The sequence below is a fragment of the Tupaia chinensis genome, unplaced genomic scaffold (genome assembly GCF_000334495.1).
Source record: "Tupaia chinensis unplaced genomic scaffold, TupChi_1.0 Scaffold148234_1, whole genome shotgun sequence".
In the NCBI taxonomy this organism is placed as follows: domain Eukaryota; kingdom Metazoa; phylum Chordata; class Mammalia; order Scandentia; family Tupaiidae; genus Tupaia; species Tupaia belangeri.
In genome coordinates, this window is record NW_006208084.1 from 4,848,464 (window position 1) to 4,871,286 (window position 22,823).

At 47.5% G+C, this 22,823-nt stretch overlaps 1 protein-coding gene across 4 annotated transcripts in view; it reads right to left on the reverse strand.

Annotated features, from left to right (window-relative positions):
- Positions 1-7,067: 7,067 nt before the first annotated feature.
- Positions 7,068-22,823, reverse strand: part of RFX4 (regulatory factor X4) — a 208,174-nt gene continuing 192,418 nt past the window's right edge. For all 4 annotated transcript variants that reach the window (XM_006170358.2, XM_006170357.3, XM_006170356.3 and 1 more), the window contains 3 exons: positions 21,311-21,473; positions 18,788-18,926; positions 7,068-8,609 (listed from right to left, as the gene is read on the reverse strand). In XM_006170358.2, coding sequence (XP_006170420.1) covers positions 8,337-8,609; positions 18,788-18,926; positions 21,311-21,473 — 575 coding nt within the window. In that variant the 3' untranslated portion in view covers positions 7,068-8,336. The remainder of the gene's footprint in view (positions 8,610-18,787; positions 18,927-21,310; positions 21,474-22,823) is intronic.

Consider the following 22,823-nt stretch of genomic DNA (forward strand, 5'->3'; position numbering starts at 1 on the left):
ACACACACAGCTGGCATGATTTTCAAGCCACAAGACCTGGGTCTCGAACCACGCGTTGGGCCACGGGGGATCCAGTGCCTTCACCTCTCCGCCACCTGTGGGCCCACAGCTACTGTTTTCAGACTGACTGCTTTGGTCTTATGCTTTGAAGTTAACACCTGTAACACTGACATAAGGCAGTTTTGGGATAGTGACTCTGTGTGTGTGTGTGTGTGTAAATAAGGAATCTAAAACTCTCTTTCTATACCCCCATATAAATGCCTTTGCAATTAAGTTTATTGAGAATCACATGTCAGTGGAAATATATTCTCACCACCCTTCTTCCCACCACCTCCTTTTGCAGTAAAGCATTAATTTACTTACCAACATTTGATTAAACTCTTAAGGTTCAGCCCTAGGAGGAGGTGGCGGTGGACAAAGGATTATTGTCATTCATCATCAACACATTTTAGTCTTCCCCTCCCGTTGCCTATGAAGGATTAGCATTTCCCTGAAAGGAGGAGGACAGAATAAATTGCATCTACCGCCAAAGAACTGCCAGCTCCTTTCAGCTGGGGGCACATACCAGGAGCTTTTCCCATATTAGTCAGCTTTATCTCAACTTTTGGGTAGTGCCTACATCTGAATTTCATGGGTTTCAGGGTCAGTCAAAACAGAATTGTAGGGTTGTTAAGGTCAGAGGCCACCTCTGTCAAAGGGTAGTGACCTTAACAGCAAGAGGTAGCCAGTGCCCCCCTTCTCCCCTCCCCAGCCAATGACTTCACTCCAGTGAGTGCTTGGCTCATTGCACCTCTCCTGCAGAGCTTTATTTTTTTTTCCAGCCTGGTAATAAAAATCCTCCTGTGACCTGGTGTTTTGTTTTGTTTTGTTTTACATTATTATTGATTTTCTTTTGTTCCCCGCTTCTCTACAGAATGACTAAATCTTGGGCCTTGGTCATGTTTTGGTTTGTATTTATCTTGGGAAAGGATCGAGGAAGGCTACTCTGCTGTCAACGTACAGTGAGTGGAATGCCACCTCGGGTGCCAGGGACGATCTGGTGCCCAACTTGGAAACTGCCTTCATTTAGCGAGCACAAAAATTTCCCAAGAGCTTCTGAAATGCTCTTTGACCCCAGTAGGTTCTATGACCATGGCCAAGGGTGATTTAAAAACTGCAAAGCCGCTTAGGCGAGGGGGGTGGGGGTGGGGGTTTGGTGGGAACAACAGTAGGAATGGCATGTTATAGTAGACAGAGCAGAGATGATCCCCAGAGCAGTTTTCGAAACTCAGCCCTACCTCCTAAACCTTGTGACCTTGGGCAAGGCACTCACCTGCTCAGAGCCGCTGTTTCTTCCTCTAGAAACAGAAAGATCTTACCATTGACATTGCAGGGTGGCTGTGAGAAATGGGAACGGTGGGTCTAACGTGCCCAAGAGTCCAGGACGTGGGCGCCTCCAAGAATTAAGGCAGATCTATCCCAGAAATGGGGCACGTGTTACTCAGTGAGAGGCGAGACCAGTGTTGCAGATGCCTCCTTTAAAGGCTGTCCCGCCTCGACTGCATTTTAGTTCTTAAGAAGACATGGTGCAGTTTATGGTTTGAGAGGTTGGAACAGGGGCCGGGATGTGTTGGATTTCATCCCTCGTAGGGGCACAGTTTGGCAGTTTCTTGAGAATTCACTCTTAAACTTCTCTCAAGGGCTTTTCTATCGGGAGACTAGTATAAATACCAAGTATCAGTGCTGCAGCTGTTTCTGAGGCTTTCTCTCACCCCTGCTGTCATAGTCAGATCTCATTATTTTTCATAATAGATCTCACACAACTGGTTTTTAGCTCTTGAGGCATTTATGATGAGAAAGGGAGGCGTAGAACTGGGGAGCCCTATTTCTCCCGCCCACCCTCTCTCTTCACCCACACTCCTTTCCTAGCAACCGCTAAAAACCAACTCTGGGGGCCCACGTCTTCCTTCCCACCTACACCAGTGGCAGGAAAATATGGGGGTGAGAGGACTGGTGGGGGGGTTGAGGTACAGGAGAAAGAATGGGGGGAGAGCTGCAGGGAGGAGGCTGCTGAAGCACAAAAGGTTCTGACCTCCTGGAAGAAGAGGAAGCCCCAAGGACTGACTGTGTCCAAGCTGGCTTAACTTGGGAGGCTGCCAAAGAACTGAAGCAGAGAAGTTCCAGGTTAGAAGGGCAGGCGGCAAAGTGGCAGGGAGGTGGGGTGGCTGAAGGACGAGCGAAACAGCAGTTAGGGGAAGGTTTGTCAGCAAAAGGAAAACTGGAAACAGTGTAGATTACCATCTTGTTGGGCGCTGTTCTCTCTGGAGGACTGGAACCCTGAAAAAGAAGAAACTTGGGGGTGCATGCGTGCTCAGGGAATCTTAGAACTTCAAAGTGGAAGGGGTCTTGTTTCTCAACCTTGAATATCAGAATGAGTTTTAAAAATACCGGTGCCTGGAGGCATGCAGGTGGCGTGGAGGTTAACGTGCTGGATCCCACATGGTCCACGCATCTTCCTTCCATGTGTGCACGCCTGCCCAAAATCTCAAGAGGAGACTGGAGGAGAAGGGATTGCAGCAAGGCCATCCCGAGGGGGTTGATTTCTTACTTTCTCTCTCTCTCTCTGGCAAATGCATATGCCCTATAGCACAAATAATACAACTGATGCCTGGGTCATATTCCAGGTCAGTTATTCCCTGTGGGCGGGACCTCCACATCAGTAGTTTTATTTATTTTTCCTAATTGCTGGAGAATGTGTGGGCTCACTAGAGAGAGACGGGGGTGGGGGGGTGAGAGGGGAGAGAGAAAGGACCCTCCAATGGGGTGTGGTCATGCTGCAATCCCTTTGCTTGTTTTTCCCTCCTTTCAGGATTTTGGGTATGCGCACACTCGTGCCTGGCATGTTTCTCAAGGTGCCAGGGCTGGTATTTAAAATGCAGTTTGCTGGGGCCAGCAGATGGCATAGCAGTTATGTTGCTAGATTTCCACATGGCCAACCACGGTTTGAGTCTCAGACTCGGTGGCTTAAAAATCATGCCAGGCACTTGTGTGTGTCCAAATCCGGGAGAATGGAGAAGGTGGCATTGCAGCATGGCCATTCCCCCAGGCAGTAATTTCTCACTTTGCCTTTCACTCTCTCTGTCTCTCTCTGGGCAAGCACACATGCCCTAAGGCAAAAACTTTTCAACACACACACACACACACACACACACACACACACACAATTGGCCATATGGTATCCAGTTCCTTTAACCACTAGGCAATGGGGCTAGCCCAACCCATATCAGTTTGTTTTTTGTTTTTTGTGTTTTTTTGAAAGGTTTTTGCTATAGGGTGCATGCACTTGCCAGCAAGACAGAGACAGACAGAAAGCAAGAAATCACCCCCAGGGGGGATGGGCACACCACAATCCCTTTCCCTCCATTCTCCTCTCAGGATCTTGGGCACGCATGCACACGCACCCGGCGTGAGTTTAAGGCACTGGATCTGGGACTTGAACCGTGGTCAACTACATGGGAGTCCAGTGACATAGCCTTTACACCATCTGCTGGTCCCACCACGTCAATATTTTTTAAAAGTTGACCAGATGACTTTAATGGGCAGCTGAGGGAGAGAACCACTGAAGTCCAATCCTCCTTAGAACAGGAAGATCTCTTGTATGGCATCTTTATTTTTTTGGTAATTTTGTTTTTCCTAGGGAGATTTTTGCTATAGGGCATGTATACGCGCCAGAGAGACAGAAAGCAAGAAATTACCTCCTAGAGGGGATGGCCATGCCCAACCCCTTCTTCTCCATTTTCCTCTTGGGATCTTGGCCATGCATGCACATGTGCCTGGCATGAGTTTTAAGCTGCCAGGTCCAGGATGCAAAATGCTGTCGACTATGTTGGAGTCCAGCGACCTAACCATTATAACATCTGCTGGTCCCAATCTTGAGTGGAACCAGGATTTGACCTCAGTTCTACTTCACTTTAAAGCTTTTTTTTTTTTTTTAAAGAATATTTTATTTATGGGGCCAGCAGGTGATGTGGTGGTTAAAAATGCTAGACTCCCATCTGGCCAACCGTGGTTCAACTCCCTGGTTGCTTGTTCTCTGTCTCTGTCTCTCTCTCGCTGGTCACAATTGAAAAATAATAATTCTTTTTGAAAAAGAATTATTTTATTTTACTTTATTTATTTTAATTTGACCAGAGAGGGATAGAGTGAGAAAGGGAGAAGGGTGGAGAAAGAGAGAGAGGGAGGGAAAGTGAGAAAGCAAGCCGCCAGATCTGGGACTTGAACTAGGGTTTTTTTTAAGCTTCCAATGATGATAATTTGCATACCAGAGGCTCTCACCTAAGCATGGATTCTATACACTAAGTTTCAGAGAGCTTGCCCCTGGGCTTCAGGAGACCTACACTAACTCAACCCCCCCCCATACCACTTCCCCTGTAATAAAGGGAGTATCTTACTATCCCCCTTCCCACGATTTGTTCCAAAATATCGTGGAAGTCTGCCTCTAAGAGGTGCAAGAAGTTGGGACAAATATCCTGTTTTGTTTTGTTCTCTTTTCTTTCGTTCTTTGTCCAGATTTCTCTCGTTTTAAAGCAAGTATTAAGGCCAGTTGTGAAGGGGGGAAGTTGCAGAAGTTGACTATCTGGAGTCCTGTAAGAGAGGGTGGGCTGGATGGGCGGAAGCAAGTGGAGCTGTGCTTGGTGATGGCCATGGAAGTGTCACTATATGGGCTACGGTTACGGTCTAGATCCCAGTCTGTGTTAGCACCAGCTGGTGAAGCCGCTGCCTTCGCTTTTGCAGCAACCTCCCTGCACCGTTGTCCAGCTGCCAGTCCAGCCCGTTGTTTCCCTGAGATCACCCAGATCTGCCAGCCCTGCTCCATCAGCACAGAGACTCTAATTTAGAGTGTCACCATCATGTAACAAGTCCAGACTGGGGAGGTGACCCTGCCAAGGTCACATGGTGGACACACTGTGGCTCTTTCCACAACTTCAGTCTCTCACCTATTTAGGTTGGGCTTACTCAATGGCAAACACTTGGAATTCTGGGCCTGGCTTGAGGCCTCAGAGTGGCCACAGTCTCTCTCTCTCTCTCAACCTAGGGTATACTAGAGGCCTGACAAAGGACACAGCAGGATGGTTGCTGAGGTCACCGCAGGCCTGCAACGTGGGTGAGCCATCCTGGCTGTTATTCATGACTTCAGTCAGTTTCAAGCTGGCAGAGTCCTTTTCAAAGAGTCCTAAGAGGGGAGTGTCCCTTTATTGCCAAGACTCCTCTGTTCTTCCTCTGACAAGTGACTGGCCTCACTCCCAGCTGCCGACCTTGCCCATCCCCATTCTGGTGACTGGCTGGGACCATTAGAGGGAGACGGTGCATTCCAGTCATGTGCCCACAGCAGCTGTTGCCTTTCCTTAGTGAGACCCTTCCCAGTTCTGAAGTTGAAGGGTCAGGAATGGGGAACACAGGCAGAACTCTCAGTTCCCAAGAGATAGGCCCTCTGTGCCCCGGAGAGATCCCTTGCCCTTCCATAAAGCTGCCATCTTCGTGGCTGTGCTTATGACTCTCAGGTCTTGGTTGTGTTGTGATAAGGAGGCATAGGTTTTCTTTCTTGCAAAGTTACTGTAGAGATCTACCTGTCTAGACCTCAGGCCTTTGCTGTGACGATTTTTATCTAAAGACTTGTGCAGTTAATGAACTCATTACTGTTACTTGTAAATAGGTTTTATTTTTTATGTGCTACTGCTACTTGGCTAAAGAATTGAGGGATTATTTAATTTTTTGTGCTTTGAAGGTCGGAAGTCAAACTTACTACAATGTCTCATTTGTGGAATGCTAGCTTTGAATTGTTAAGAGAGCTGCAGGTCTGGTCACTCTCAGGTTTATTTTTTATAGCAATCAAGTCTAAAATTTTACTCTCCTTCTCCCTCCCTTTCCTCATATTAAGGCAACTAATGGATTGTGGGTGAAAGATCAAACCATCAGAGAGTGAAATCCAACATCCAGTTTCACTTTGTAGAACAATGTAGCTAAATAATATTTAAGGGGATGCTATGGTAATATATAAATAATTTCCATCTTTAAGTGATTTTTCAGGCATACATGTTATATAATAAAGTAAGAACTTGACTTTAAAAATAAATCTTTCAACATGCAAATTGAGTTGTCAAGTTCTCATGCCTTTTAGTTAATAGAATCACTATTGCCATTTCTGGAAATCTGGCTCTGAATCTTTCATAGGTCCTAGACTGTTTAACATTTGGGCAAAACATAATCATTTTGCTTTTGTATTCCACTTCTCTCAGCCCCAGAATCAAAATACAGTGTTAGAGGGGCCAGTAGTTGCTGTGGTGGTTCAGGGGGCTGAACTGCCACATAGTTGACTGTGGTTCGAATTCCAGATCTGGCAGCTTGCTCTCTCACTTTCCCTCTCTCTCTGTCTCTCTCTCACTCTGCCCGTCTCTGGTCAAATTAAAAATAAATAAATAAAGTTACATGAAATAATTATTATTTTTTAAAAGATACAGTGTTGGAGAAGAATTTATTACTACTTATTAAGTATTCAGTAATGCTACTGGTCTGTTATTTATTAGCATTTAAGGCACTGCACTTGAAATATCTTTAAACCCAGTAATCATTAAAGCATAGCGAACTATCAGGGGACTTCTTATTGATGGTGGTATTGAAGAGTAATATTCCCTGTAAGAGCTGAAAGGCCTTTGCTGACATTAGCCATGTATGTACGCGTAGGACAAATCCTGGTGTGTAAAAGAACTCGCCCCCTGCAAACCTCAGGTAGGCTTACTTACTTAGTCGTTATTCACGGGCGGATGTGTGGCCTATCCAAGTTTTAATGATTTTCATATGGCAAGATGATGGGGACCAGATAAGCAGTCAGATGAGACCACATAGTTTTATTCTGCCTACTTACATTTTAAGTGTTAATACACACACACACACACACACACACACACACACACAGATCATAGAAAATGAAAAGGAAGAAGGCAGGTCATTTCAATACTTTTTATTTGAGTGTGAAACCATTCATATCTTGCACAACTGTACAGATAAAACTATTTCCATTTTAGCTGTAGACATGATTATCACACTGAGTGGTGTGATCAAAGATTTTATTTACAGAACAGTTGCTAAAACATCCGATGTCATATTTCCATTTATTTCTTACCCATAGGGTAATAGGTCCACCATAATTGCCTGGTGCATTTTATGATACAGAAAGAAAACCTATGTTAATCTCTAACAAACCTCACAAATTGCTACAAATCTGACAGGAAAAAAAAAAAAAGCCTACGAAAAACATTTTCCAAAAGTACAATACATTTTTATTTCCACACATACACAGTATAGTATAGGCTCAAAGGCACAGCTCTGAATTCTCTTCTCTATCAAAGTGTCGGGAATTATTATGGTCTTACGAAGGGACCGTGGAAGTCCTTGTCACACTTGGTGCTTGGTGAGTCAACGTCTGGTCCAATCCAGTTTCACAAAGTGAACACAGCAGGCCTGAGTGAGGTACTACTCTACGCCACGCATCCACATTCTCATAGAACTTAAAAGAAAAACAAACCCTCTCCTGCCTTTTGATGCTAGCCATTGTGCAAACTTAGGACAAATCCTTGTGTGTAGAAGAACCCGTCCCCTACAAACCTCAATCAACTTAAGGCAATACAGAACAGGCCTCTTCCTTCCCTCAAGACAGTGCTTACATTCCAAGACAATGCAGGTACTGTGGCGGATGTGAGTGTAACAGGGAATCTCGACTTGCCAGACACCTCCCCTTAGACCTGGTGCTCCAGGAAGCGGTGATGACACCACCAGGAAGAAGGGATGGGTGGGACGTGTCTGAGGGCTGTCCATTGTACGGTCAGATGACAGACAGGTGGCAAGGGGAATGCTCTCGGTAAATTATGAGCCCATCCAAGAACACAAACCAGATTTCATGTCTGGTATCCATCCTTCGAAACTAAAGAGCTTTTGTCAACAGGAAAATAAGTAGCTTACGGGGAGTGGTTGCCAGTGCAAAGCAAAGCCATGGAACAGAGGGGAAAGTCACGACTGGCCTGCCCGAGATAGTGCTCTGTAAAGAAACAGTCAAGTCTGGCTTGGCTACAGGAACCCAATCCCACTGACTTTTAGTAAGTCCTGTTTCTGAACTAAAGTTTATTCATCCCACATTGAATCCCATCCTCACATTCATTAGAAAAATGGACACCTAGCAATAGCCCATGAGTTACAACATAGAGAGATAAAAACTCTTCTGGGGGGGATTGGAGTTGGGCTTATTATTATTATTATTAATTATTATTATTATTAATATTAAATATGGATTCCTATGATAGCAGTCACTTAGCCCATCCTGTGGAGGCCTCTCCGTTGATGTAAGCAAAGCCGGGAAAGTGTTGCATGTGCTCGTACTCAGAATTCCTGCGCGTGGTCAGGGGTGTGTACATGTCACTAGAGTTTCCATACCTCGTGGAATGCACAGACGGGCTCGCGTAGCACGTGTTGGCTGTGGGCACCTCTGGCCATCGGGGAGTGACTGGCGTAGGGTGCAGTCTGGGAGTACTGCTCATCAAACAAGGTTCCATCCGGGAAGTGGGGCTATTAAAAGGGTACTTGGTGGAGGGAAAGAAATTCCACAAAGTTAAAATTAGCTTGAAGTTGCAGGTATACATTTTCAGTCACGTTCACAGTTTTAAGTTCAGTTTCTTAAGATGTTATCAATGGGAGTTATCGATGAGCTTCTACAAGACTGAACCATGGCAGAGAGAAGAAATCGACAGGTAGAATACAGAGGATTTCAGAGAGAGGCTAGAGTCTACTCATGCAGTAACACTGGCTCTGTGCGCCTACCCTGGACTATCTGGTGAAGTCACTCCCAAAAGGGGAAAGAGCCCCACTGGAAATATAGACATGGGCGCGCATGTGCATGCAGTAGTAAGAGATGTCCAGATAAATACTGATGTATGGATGGATAGTTGTGAGTTTTATCATTAGTTATGGAGGTGAGACAGGCCCTACTCCATCAACCCAAGTGGAAAATTCTCCCAAGTAAAATACAATGACATTATTAAAAATAGCATTTTACAGTTGAATTCAATTATGAACTGCAGCCTAAAAGCAGGCTTTTGAAGAGAAAGCAAGTCAACAGCCTCAAAGGTTATTATTAATGCCTATCATTTCTTTTTGTTTTGCATTCACTGACGTCCTGGAAGATGCATGAGTAGGAAATGGTGAATTATTGGGCTTCGTGTGAATGTGCAGGAAAGAGTCAAGATCCAACTGAGAGGGCCGGAGAGGGCTGCTTTTGTGCAGGTCAGAACAACAGGTGTTAGTGGCTCCAAGAACAGGGGAAGCAGTTCTAGAAAGATTTAGGAGTAAAAGAAGTGCCTGTGAAGTGCTTCTTCCTTTACATTCTTTTCTGTTACCAAGACAGCTATGCAAATAAGCCCCTTTTAGAATGATCCAAGGGGAGGAAGGGGAGGAGCTATGGGCTCCCTTTGAAAGCTCCCAGTTTGCAGGCCAGTTAGCACAAAGATTTCCTGGCTGTGCTGAGGACTACCCCAACAGGGACAGGAGCCAATCAACGAGGATGGCAAGAACAGCGAAGAGGAGTGTGTGTGTGTGTGTGTGTGTGTGTGTGTGTGAATGTACAAATTCTTCTGCTCCCCATCTGTCTTCCCTGACAGTTGGAGAGTGGAGCCCCAAGGGATTAGGTGGGAGGCTGCCTCCTGTGAGAGAGACAGACAGGCTGAAGCCTAGACAGCAGAGAGAAGGAGTTATGACAACAATGGCTGCTCCTTGGAGTCGAGGTGGCCAAAGGGAACTAACTGCTCAGGCTTCTTGGAGCGGGGGCCCAAGGGGAGCAGGCAAAGGCTCTTAGTCTTGAAGCATGCAAAGAGAACCAGCAATTCAGAAGTAAAGAAAAAGGGATCCAAATTCTAGCAGTGAGGGTTTTTTCCCCTCCACATAGGACAGCATGCCTTACATAGCAAAATACAGCCACTTCCCAGTCAAAAGAACAGTTAGGAAAGAGGGAGAAGGGCGTAGGTGGTGTCTGGGAACTCCGGGGAGAAGGCACCGAGGGCTGTTGCCAAGGAGACCATGGACAGTATGCCAAGGCTTTCTTAATTCCAAATCAGATCAGAATCACTGCCGTGTCCCCATGTGCTGTGCATTACAGAAGCCTAAAGATGCTGTTTGTGTGGCAGTGAGGACAGGCCTTCAGGTCTGAGCAGTAGAATTCCAAATGTTAGGACCTACTGTAAGTCCCAAAGAAACCGTAGTAAAATTGCATCCTGCCGAAGAAAACAAGATCCCATGAATGTGTATTAAACAGTATTACAAAGTATTGGGGGACCAGCAGATAGTGTAATAGTTACATTGCTGGATTTCCATGCAGTTGACCGTGGTTTGAGTCCCAGACCCAGTGGCTTAAAAAACTTATGCCAGGCATGTGTGCGTTCGTGCCCAAGATCCCAAGAGGAGGATAGAGAAGAGATTGTGGCATGGCCATCCCCCCCGGGAGGGGTGATTTCTTGCTTTCTGTCTCTTTGCCTCTCTCTGTCTCTCTGGTGAGCACATGGACCCTATAGCAAAAATCTCTCTCAAAAAGAAAGAAAGAAAGAAAGAAAGAAAGAAAGAAAGAAAGAAAGAAAGAAAGAAAGAAAGATTATTACAAAAGGGTCCCTAATTTTTGGGTGTCAGCAGGTGGCGTGTTGGTTATAGCACTGGACTCCCATGTGGTAAACCATGGTATGAGCCCCAGACCTGGCAGCTTGAAAATCACCCTGGGCACATGGATGCATGCCCAAAATCCCAAGAGGAGAACAGAGGAGTAGATATTGCAGCATGGCCATTCTCCCTGAGGGATGATTTCTTTCCCTCCCTCCCTCTGGCAAGCAGATGCAAACAAACAAAACAAAAACAAAGTCTCTAATTTTTAACAAGGTCCAATCTCCTTCCTTATAATCTCTATGTTCTCTCCAGTGAGCTCCCTGGGCACATGTCACCTCAGTTCAAGGGGCTCTCCCTGGCACAGAGGCATCCCCAGCTGGTCCCTCTCTCAGGGAACTGTGTCTTCCCTGTCCCCTCTGACTAGAACCCTTCTTTATACTCCTAACCTGGGCTCCTGACACACCTGCCCTTTTATCGTTCTTCAGCTCTGAGTTCAAGGAGACTTCTGGACATCCCATCTCAAGAAGCTAAACACTCCACCTTCCATCTCTCAGGACCTCATTGTCCTGCCCCCTGGCAGCTGTCTCCTCCCACTGGCCTGTAGCCATACGTGCCTGGTGGAGCTCTGCCGTGTTCACCACCATATTCCCCACGTCTGGTCAGGTAGCTGGCACCTAGCAGGTGCTGTATCTGGTGAATGGACACTGGGATATGAGCACTAGAAAGAGCGTAGGTGAGGGCTGCCGACATCCGAGCCTGCGCTGTACAGATGAGAGCAGTGTGCGGTGTCCTGCCCAAAGTCGCGCAGTAAGCTGTGGGAGAGCAGGCCTGAGGACCCGGCCCTGGGTAGCGCCTTTCCCCGTTATCCCGCTGACTGACCCACACTACGCTGACGCGTCATTACTGAATTAATGGGGAAGGCCAGCACTCTGCTTTGGAAGCCAGCTCTTTCACCTTTCTCTGTGACACGGTTCCTTCATTAAGCTCTTTCCTCCTCAAAGGGCACAGGGGTTTAGGATTGTGACCTGGCCTCAGCTTACTGGTTCTTACAGAGCCCTCACTTGCTGTGGCTTGTGTAGGTAAAATGTCACAGTATGGCCTTGGAGTTCCTTCCCACAGAAGCCAAGAGAGTGTGGCTTTTGTGCCCAGTCAAGGACCCTCGACACAGCTGTGCCCAGAAGTTGTGTCATAGATTCAAAAGAGTAATTGCCTGGAAATGAGACCAGCTCAAAATATCTCCAATGTGACAATAAAATTCTGTTACCACGGACTCTGGCATGGAAAATTCTGTCCTGTTAGGTCAGCTAATTGCAAATGAGTCAGTGACTCGTTTTCCCTGTGGTGAAGAGGCCATTGAAAGACGAGATGGCTCAAGTGCCCGCTGCCTTGGCTGGCGCTTGACGTGACCAATGAAGCTTCTATTTTGTCTGGTGGGAGTGGCAGAGGCTGGCCTATGGCACCCACCTCACCTTTCACACTCACATCCGGTTTCACGCAGGGGCCTTAAGCATGCTGGGCACAAACTCTGCGGTCTAGAGATCTCTGCCTGGAATAAAGGCTCTTTTTGTTGAGGGCCCATAACAGGAAGTTACCATTCTCTGGGTCAAATTACACACTGTCACTACTGATTTTAAAATGGATCCAAGTCACCCCATGACAGGGATGTGTGAGAGGAGCTCGTGGGCGTGTGTGTGTGTGTGTGTGCGTGTGTGTGTGTGTGTGTGTGTGTGTGTGTGTGCCTGTAGTCAAAGGACCCATCAAGTGGTTGTGGCTTAAGCCCATCTGGGATTGACTTTTGGCCTCTTTGGAACCATTTTAGAAAGTTCTATTTTTAGAAATGACTCCCCACACCAAGGTTGACTTTCCTACACATGGAAAGGGAAGAATGGGCCCTTTATCCCTGACCGTTACTGAACGGGCTACTACTGGAGCACGGGGTGAAAGGTGGCCCAGTCAGGAGCACAAACTGTTTTCCTATGAAAGGCGGCTCTCACTGCACCAACGTACAGCCCATGGGCCCGCCCCAAACAGGCTTCCTCTTAACTTCTGCTGGCTAGGGATGTAGCCCCCCCTCCCCCCGAAATTTTTGTCAAGAGAGTCCACTCAGCTGAGCTTTTAGGGTTGGGATTAATTGAGTGATAAGTTCTGAAAATGTGTTAACTATTTATTAATGTCCTTTTTAGAATCACAGGGTCATGCTCCATTAATGATAGGAAGAGCCTAGTGACAGACCATCTGGCCCCACCTCTGGTTTTGTAGATGATAGGATTGGGGTCAAGAGAAGGGAAATGGCCTCACCGAGGTCACACGACTTAGTACCAGAGTAAGGATCCATTCATTCATGCATTCGTTTCATTGACAAGTATTTACCGAGCACTCGCTAAGGGTCAAACTCTGTGCTGGGCCCTGGGAGTACAATGATGAGAGAAAAAGGACCTGGTTCTTGCCTTCACAGAGTTAGTCTAGTGAGGGAGACAGTTAATTATGTATTGGGTCGTCGGAAAGGTCATGACACATTTTTGCACAGAAAAACAGAAAAATATATCGTGACTTTTCCAACGACCTACTAATTACACTAAATATAACCATATTATAGGGGAATGGGTAATGATACTTACAAATGTACTCACTATGAGCAAGGTCCTGCTCTTTTTAAATTATTTATTTATTATTATTACTCTTTTATTTGCTATAGGGCACATGTGTTCACCAGAGAGAGACAGAGAGAGAGAGAGAAAGAGAAAGTGAGAAAGTAAGAATAAGCTACCAGGTCCAGGATTCAAACTGTAATCAGCCATGTGAGAGTCCAGCGCCTTAATCACCACACCACCTGCTGGGCCCTAGACCCATTTCTAATTCTTATTACCTCACTTGACCCTCACAACAACCCTGTGAAATAGGTACTATAATTATCCCCACATCTCAGATGAATAAATTGGGGTACCTGGCTCTGTAGTCAGAGGTCATACCTCATGTGGTTGAGTGATTACTTTTTTCTCTTTAGCCCAAGATGGTATCCAAAAGTAGAGTACCCTCAACAAACTCTGTAGCTCCCACCTAGCCTTGGCTGGTCTGGGCCAGGCCAGACTGGGCCTTGGCCATTCAGGAGAGAAAAAGGAACAGCTTTCAAGTCCACTGTAAGTATATTCCTAGCCCTCCAGTTGGGTTGGTCAAATGGCTTTGAACTCAAAGGCTCCAGTTTATATTCGTGACCACTGACAAGGTAGAAATGTGAGGAACATGAATTGAATGGGGCTCAGAAATATGTTGTATCCCTGTGTTTTGGTCTAGTTTGTTTTTTCGTTCTGGATGGACATGGGAATGGAGAACTCAGGAAGGGCCAGGAGACACCATCCCGCTGGTTCAGTTATTTTGATGTAAATGAGTACAGCATAGTTGCAAAAGGGTGTTTTTCTAAAATAATACAAACCTTACACTATGAAGCCTCATTCATTCTGAACTGACTAGTTCAGAAGTTATAAGAATTGGGACCAGCAGATGACATAATGGTTATGTCACTGGATTCCCATGTAGTTGACTATGGTTCGATTCCCATACCTGGCGGCTTAAACTCACACTGGGTGTGTGTATGTGAGTGCATGCCCAAAATTCTGAGAGGAGAATGGAGGAGAAGGGATTGCAGCATGGCCATCACCCCTGGGGGGTGATGTCCCACTTTCTGTCTCTATGGTATGCGCACGTGCCCTGTAGCAAAAATCTCTCAAAAACAAAAACAAAAATTATAAGAATTTAAGCAGGGCTGGGAATTTTATTCCAGCCCTGCAAAGTATGTGTCCTGCAAATAAGAAGTATAAACAAGGGCACAGAGGTGTGTTCTATTGGGTCATCGGAAAAGTCGCGATGCATTTTTGCATAGAAAACCAGAAAAATATGTCATGACTTTTCCAGTGACCCAATATTTCAGAAACGAATGGCTAAACATTATTTTGAACAGAGGCCAGTAGATAGCGTGGCGGTTGAGGTACTGGATCTCACATGGCTCACTGATTCCCAGACTGGGTAGCTTAAAAATCATGCCAGGCATACGGGCATGCATGCCCCCAGTCCCCAAAGAAATTAGAAGAGAAAGGGTTGCAGCATGGCCATACCCCAGGGAATAATTTCTAAGCCCCCCCCCCCCCCATTCCCTCATGTGTCCTGTAACAAAACTAAAAAAAAAAAAATTATTTTGAGCATATGGATGCTGGGATGTGATACAGTTACTGCCCTTCACGTATATATTCGTTTTTAAAGGCAAATCTAGCAGCTATTTTTTAGCAGTAGTTTCTTTCAGTTACTCTTACTCTGACAACCAGTTGCAGTCCTTTAACGATATCATACATTTGTGATTTTTCTTCAGTTCAGACTGACCTTTTTCCTAGTGAGTCTGACCTAGTGAAGTGTGATATTCAATTACCTAGAACTGAAAAGCTTGACCTCTGCTCCGGAAAGCTGAAACGAATTACCCCCGCAGTGGATTTTCTCCTGTATGCTCAGCTTTAAACCAAGGAACCAATAAAGGGAAGAAATAAGGTATCTTGGGTGTGTGCTTTTTCTCTTTGCTAACTTGAAACATACTGAAAATAGTATCAGTAACCTCTTGAATTTACCTTCCACCCTCTAAAATACAGTGGTATTCAGTGTTGCTGGCTTGGGATTGGAGCTGAGAGTCAGAGAATGGACTTGGGTCTGCTTTGCTGCTTATGGGTGCATGACACGGGGCATGTCAGCTTCTGAGGCTGTCACTTCATCTTTAAAAACTGGGGGAAAGAGGCAGGTGGCGTGGTGGTTAGGCACTGGATTCCCCTATGGCCCACCACGGTTCAAGTCCCGGACCTGGTGGCTTGCTTTCTCGCTTTCCCTTTCTCTCTCTCTCTGTCTCTCTCTGATCAAATAGAAAAATAATAACAGCAAATGGAATTGAATAAACAAATAAATAAATCTTTAAAAAAAGTAATAAAGAAAGAAAAACTGGGGGGAAAATGCCTTCCTCTTGAGGTTGTTACAGGGATTAAATGAATCCATGCATCCACTGTACCTAGAACAGTGCTTGATGTATAAATGTTAATGAAACAGTAAACAGAGGGTACTTTGCCTTGAAACAGTACCTTCCCCAGGAGAGCATTTTGAACACCGACCTTGTCCATCAACCTGGGTCTAGAAGTGATATAATTAACTTTTCCCCACCCTACTTTACAGATGGAGACTAAAGCGTAAATCATAAAGTGTAGGTGTGTGTGTGTGCATGTTGGGGGTGAGGGGCTTCAGAGGCCCGCTTCTAAGGGTCACAAGGCGTGGTGGTGATGAGGCTGGCCAAAGACCCTGTGGCCTCTCACACCCTCTCACTGGATTCTCAGGGCTCCTCCACCGGCCTTCATTTATTCCTTAGGCCCATCTATTAAGACCAGCTGTCACGTGATAGTATTTCAGCTGGAGACGTTGTGGCTTCCAGAGCGGATGCCCCAGAACTATCTTTGGGGACTACAAGGGCCTGGAAGAGACCTTGGCCTCTCTTTACAGCAATGGCTTTAAAAATATCACCCCAGAAAGCCAGCTCCTGAAATTTCCTGAGCGGGCAGGAGTAGGAAAGAGGGAAGATAATGCTGGGAGCTGTGACTTGGTGATGTGGTCTCCCAAAGCAGGCACGCTTCTGTCTGCTCGGCTGCATTCCCAGAGGCTCAGGACAGTGCTTGCACATAGTAGGCACCCAGCAACCATTGAGGAATGAATGAATGAAAGAACAGGCGAGCTGCTTGGAGGGTGCCCCGTGTGACCCAGGCTGTAGCAGCACTTCTGAGCTGTTCGGCGGATCCCACTGAGAGGCACGGGCTCTACTCCCGAGGGAGGCAGCACCTAAGGAGCTGGCACCTCTGTGTGACGCAGTCAGAGACCAATAATGAATGCCCCAGGTGATGATTCAGTGGAATCAACCTCTTGGCTTGTCTGGGGATTAAACCAGGGCTCCCCTTGGTATTGCAGATGGAAATCAAAACAGACGCCTGTTTGCCCAGAGTGCCCGTGTTTGTGCACACACTCTTCTCCGTGTCCTCCCTCGGAGGCAAGTGACTGCAGCCTCCACCCCCAGCTTCAGTCCTGCTGTCTCTTGCCTAGACTGCTGCAAACACTTTGGCGCACGGCCCTGTCTCCACAGTGCCCCTTTCGAGTCCATCCTATGGGGGACTTGAGAGCTCTCTGTTTTTTTTTTTTTTAGAGGTTTTTGCTATAGGGCGTGTGCACTCGCCAGACACAGAGAGAAAGACAGAGAGAAAGCGAGAAATCACCCCCCGGGGGGATGGCCACGCCGCAATCCCTTCTCCTTCACTCTCCTCTTGGGATCTTTGGGCACGCAAGCACACGCACCCGGCGTGTTTTAAGCCACTGGGTCCAGGACACGAACCACAGTCAACTACGTGGGAGTCCAGCAATATAGCCATTACGCTAACTGCTGGTCCCAGAGAGCTCCCTGTCTTAGGCATAGCTCCAATCTTGCCGCTCCCTGGTGCAAACAGAACTGTGGCTTCCTGTGCCTGCAGAATGGATGTGGGGGGTTGGGCCACCGTGGTGGTGTTCACGCTGAGGGTGCCTCCCTCATACTCATCTGCTCAGTATACAGTGAATGTCTGCATGACAGGCAGCACAGGGTGGTATGTGAGAGCTTGGGCAGGGGCCACACTGCCTGACTCAGATCCTCAGGCAAGTTATTCTGAGGCTCATGTCGTCTTCGGCAGGGCTATCGAGAGGATATGGAATGTGCTTGGTGCAGAGTCCGGCACGCAGCAACTTTTTGGGAAAGTTGGCTGCTTTTTTGATAGGCGCCATGTGCTGGGACCACAGATACTAGACTTAACCTTTGCCTCCAGGTGCTAGGGGGCTCCTGTGGCGGTCCGAAGGAAGCAAATCTACTTTAGGGCAAAAAAGTGATACAGGGTATGAGAAGTACCACTGAGACAGGCCCGGAAAGGGGCAGCCATCAAGGTCCTAGAGGAAGGAAGGGGTACTGTCAGGAGATACCACACAGACAGCAAGATGCTTGTCCTGAACAACGAGCAGACGAGGCTAGGGGAGAGCCTCCCAGCCAGAGGGAGCCACGTCTGCAAAGGCACCGAGGAATGCAGCACATGCCGGCCAACTGCTCGTGGGCTGGCCTGCTGAGAAAGAGGCAGTGGGGTAGGTCAGAGAGGCAGCAAGTCTTCAGGGACATGCCAAAGAATCGAACTTGACCCTGAAAGTGATGCTGCATCAAAGAGGAGAAGTGTCACATTCATTGGGTTTTTCCCCAGAAGAGTCCTCTAGCTGTGGTGTAGGGAGCAGACCAGAATTTTAGAGACACAGAGACCACCAGGAAGGCTTCTGTCATCATCTAGGTTCGAATAATCAAAACCTGAGCTGAGGCATGAACAGCAGGGGTTGAGAGCCATTTAGGATGTGGAGTTGAATGGGGTTGGCCACCATTTGTGTTTGGGGCCAACACACAGACAAGAGTCTCAGACAAGCAGAGTGCCCAGCACTGTGGTGTTACAGGTGCAGCCACCGTTTCCATCCACCATGGGCCACGGAGGGCCAGCTTGGTTTGGCAGTGACATGCCCAAGGAGGTGGGTGATCAAAGGTGGACCTGAAAAAGGGTCCAATTCAGGAAGATTCTTCTGGTTAAGATTAAGTGTGTGTGTGTGTGGGGGAGGCCCGGAAAAGGAACCGACATGGGAGACTGAGACCAGACAGAATGATGCTGCAGTGTGAGTGTCCTGGTGGGACCTCACGAAAGTCTACCCAGGAGAGGAGAGACCTAGGGCTGCGTGTGAGGGCTGGCTGCCCAGAGAAGGGCAACAGGCATGCGATGGATTGGATCCTGACCTAAGCGAGGTCACAGAGAAGAGGCAACTGAGGAAATCCGTTGAACACTGAGACTCGTGAGGGAAAGCTAAGCGAGAAGCTGATGGAGCACCCACCGTGGGCCAGCCGCAGGAGGGTAGAAATGACACTAATGACTCTTCTCTCCCTGGGGACAGAGAGGCTGGGCACGCCGTATACAGAAGGTGCTCATTAGCTGTGTTACATGACTGGACTTGGCTGCACACATATCCACGCCTGGGCAAGCAAGCAGGACCGCCAACTCACCTGTGCAGAGCTCCTGTGGTAAGGGGAGTAGTGGAGTGGCCCGGAGATGGCTGCATCATGGGGGAGGGCCGGATACTGGCTCTGCATCGGGGGAGGATGCTGGTTGCCATAGCTCCCATAGTTATAGCTTCCCGTGTATCTAAAATGCACATGGAATCGTGTGAGTAATAGCAGGGAGAACAAATCTGCTTGACACCTTTAAAAATTCACCTCATCCATTCTTTTTACTGTTTGTTCTTCTTTTTGTCTATTCCTCTCCCCTCCTGCCCCCCCATCACCACCATCATTTCCTTCGTGTTTTGGGTTCTTACCACCTCTCCTCTGTGGCCTTGTTGTGATAAGCTTAAAATCCCGGGTTGATTCTTTTCTCCCTCGACTCAGGCTACCTCCCTTACCACCCAGCAAGCCCTCAGGGAGTGAAAGCCAGCTCTGAGCAAAACATAATTAGTGATGGAAACCTCTTCTCCTGTTGTGTTAAAAAGCCCCATAATAAATCCTGAAGTCAAATAGGAAGGAAAAAAAAAAATAAAAAAGAAGAACAACAAAACCCAGAAGGGATCACTTTGGGACTTAAGTTTTTGTGTTGCTCGGGCCTCTGCTGGGGAGGACTGAGCGTGTTTCTGTAGTTCTGTCCTCCCCATAATAAATCCTGAAGTCAAATAGGAAGGAAAAAAAAAAATAAAAAAGAAGAACAACAAAACCCAGAAGGGATCACTTTGGGACTTAAGTTTTTGTGTTGCTCGGGCCTCTGCTGGGAAGGACTGAGCGTGTTTCTGTAGTTCTGTCCTCGGGGAAAGCGCCATGGCATCCTTGAGCAGGCATCAGGCCCCGGTTCTAAGTCAGCCTCCACCACTGCCCCGTCAGGTGAGCTTGGGCTACTCACAACCCTGCTTCTTACGTTTGTAAAAATGCTGCACATGGTTATTCTGAGGATCGCAGGGGTGAAGCCGTACTATAAAACAGAAGGCCAATGTAAGCCCAGCCTACGATTATCGTAGTCGCATCCTTACAGCACACATGCTGACCTGGGACCGTCCTGTTCTGCCATTCCCACAGAATCCAAAAGCTCTCTGCAATTTTTCTTCAGAGTCCATTCTAAATGTGTGAGAAGATACTAGAAGAGTCTCTCTGAGAAATAATGGCTGTCCCAGGGACACCTGAACTTGTGGGAAAGTATACCAGCCTCCAGATCTGAGCCCAGGTCCCTGTCACTGCCTTGTAGCACTGTGCTGGCCACCATGAGGAGGGACCCAGAGGTCTTCCCTTCTCATCCCACAGGTGGTCTGCTGGAACCAGTCTGTAGGTGGCCACAGATAGCATCTCTTTTAAATTTTCTCTCTCTCTCTTTTTTTTTTTTTTTTTAGAGAGAGAGATTTTTGCTATAGGGTACATGTATTCTCCAAAGAGATAGAAAAAAAGTGAGAAATCACCCCCCCGGGGCGGGGGGGGGGAGGATGGTCACACTACATTCCATTCTCCTCTTGGAATTTTGGGCATGCACATACACGCACCTGGAGCGAGTTGTTTTTGTTTTTTTTGTTGTTGTTGTTGGTCTTTTATTTATTTATTTATTTTTTTGCTACACAGTGTGTGCACTCGCTGGAGAGACAGAGAGATGGAAAGCGAGAAATCACTCCCCAGGGGGCATGGCCACACCACAATCCCTTCTTGGTCCTCTTCTCAGGATTTTAGACATGCACGCACACGTGTCCAGCATGAGTTTTAAGGCACTGGGTCTGGGACTTGAACCATGTTCGAATACGTGGGAGTCCAGCAATGTAACCATTATACCATCTGCTGGTCCTGGTAGCATCTTATTAAGACCATAGGTGGTTTGCAGAACTCTGCTCATTAGACACCATAAGGCTAGTATCTTTTGATAAAGACAACACACACTGGCAAAAAGAGACTATGATTTAGGTAGTAACGCTTTCGGATGGGTTTGTTGTTTATTCATCACAGAACCATCACTACACAGATTCGAAAAAATAGGGGCAAGGCAAAAGATGTATTTATCCAGATTAGAAAGCACTACTGGACCCCACAGGCACCCCACGAGCCCCTTGAGCAAACCACAGCTTTCCAGGGAGCTCTGGCCCTCGGTGAGGAAGCCCTCCTCTTCAGAGTCAGAAAAGACATGCACCTACCGTGAGGCTTTGTAAGCCTACGGTGTGTACAGAGCCACCCAGGGCACTGCTGAAGGGGGTTTTCAGCTGAGGCTTTAAAGAGTAAAGAGCGAAGAACACAGGCTTTAGACAGATGTTCAGTCTGGGCCCCCCCCCCCCCATTTGCGAGCTGCGTGTGTGGCTTCGGGGAAGTGAAGTTCATCAGCCAAGTCTCAATTTCCTCCTCTGTACGACAGGGTCACTAACACCTTGTCACCGACCTCACCCGCTGGTTGCAGGGATTACGTGAGACCAACATGCGGCGTGGTGTCGAGCACCCTGAGAACTGACACGGCCGCTCAGACACCCTCTTCAAGTCAGATTTAAGAGGAAGGCAGCACCCGGGGAAGTAACCTACCCGTGCTCCTCTCTGTGCGGGTAAACTGGTATTCTGTGTGTGACGGAGGAAGAAGGCCCGTGGGTACTTCTCATACAGGGCAGCTGCTGGGGGTTTTCAGCTGGGGACCCAGCAGCCGTCGTCACTGTGTAGGTCAGAGACCACGTGTATGACTGCATCGCTCCTGCAGAGACAAAGTAACACGTGTGTGTCACCCACACAGTTCTTCCTGAGAACGCTTCAGTGGCTTCCCATTTGTTTTTTTTTTTTTTTTCTTTTCAGAGGTTTTTGCTATAGGGCGTGTACGCTCACCAGACAGACAGAGAGAGACAGAGAGACAGAAAGTGAGAAATCACCCCCCAGGGGGGGATGGTCACGCCGCAATCCCTTCTCCTCCATTCTCCTCTCGGGATCTTGGGCACGCATGCACATGCGCCTGGTGTTTTAGCCACCGGGTCTGGGACGCGAACTGCGGTCGACTACGTGGGAGTCCAGTGACATAGCCATTACGCTAACTGCTGGTCCCCCCCCATTTGCTTTTCAGCTGAAGGGCAAAATGTTTACGACACAGATGTCTCTGGCTCTGCTGGCCTTGCCAGAGGTGTCTCTCACCCACTGTCTTTGTTCCGTCTGGTCCAGTTACAGTAGCTTTCATTCTTCCCCAGAGAACCAAGACTCCCAACACCGCAGGGCCTTTGCACATGCTATTTCTGCTGCATGGTGTCCTCACGCTTTCCTCTGTATCCTCTTATTCTCCCTGTCTCAACCCGCAGGGCTGTCTCCTCGCCCCAAACTAGGTCAGTTCTCTCACTGCACGGTGGGCCTTCATGGTGCCTGCTGTGGCTTGTAATCTTGCAGCCCTCAGGGAAGGCGATCTGATGAACACTTATCCCCACCAGAGTGTAAGCTCCATGAGGACAGGGGCCTTGTCTATACTGCCCACTATTGTCTCCAGAGCTTAGAGCAGAGACTGGTGACCAAAAGAGTCAATGAGAAATTAAAAATAAAAAAAAAAAAAAGGAAAGGAAGATAGGAGGAAAAGAAAGAAGGATGGGAGGAAGGGAGGACAAAGCAAGACTTGCAGGAGGTCAAAGTTAGCCCAGACAGGAACTGCAGATTAACTTTTTTTTTTCTTTTTTTTGGAGAGGTTTTTGCTATAGGGCGTGTGTGCTCGCCAGACAGACAGAGAGAGACAGAGAGAAAGCAAGAAATCCCCCCCCAGGGGGGATGGTCACGCCACAATCCCTTCTCCTCCATTCTCCTATCGGGATCTTAGGCACGCACGCACACGCGCCCGGCGTGAGTTTTAAGCCACCGAGTCTGGGACGCGAACCATAGTTGACTACGTAGGAGTCCAGCGACATAGCCATTACGCTAACTGCTGGTCCCCAGATTAACTTTTCAACACTCAACAGGTGTTAAGGATCCAACAAAGTGCTTTAAGCAAACTTAAGTAGATTATTGGGCTCGGCCTGGCCAGGCCTTTATGAAGATTATTAGACAGTGACCTGGATGGTGGCCTAGTCCATACATA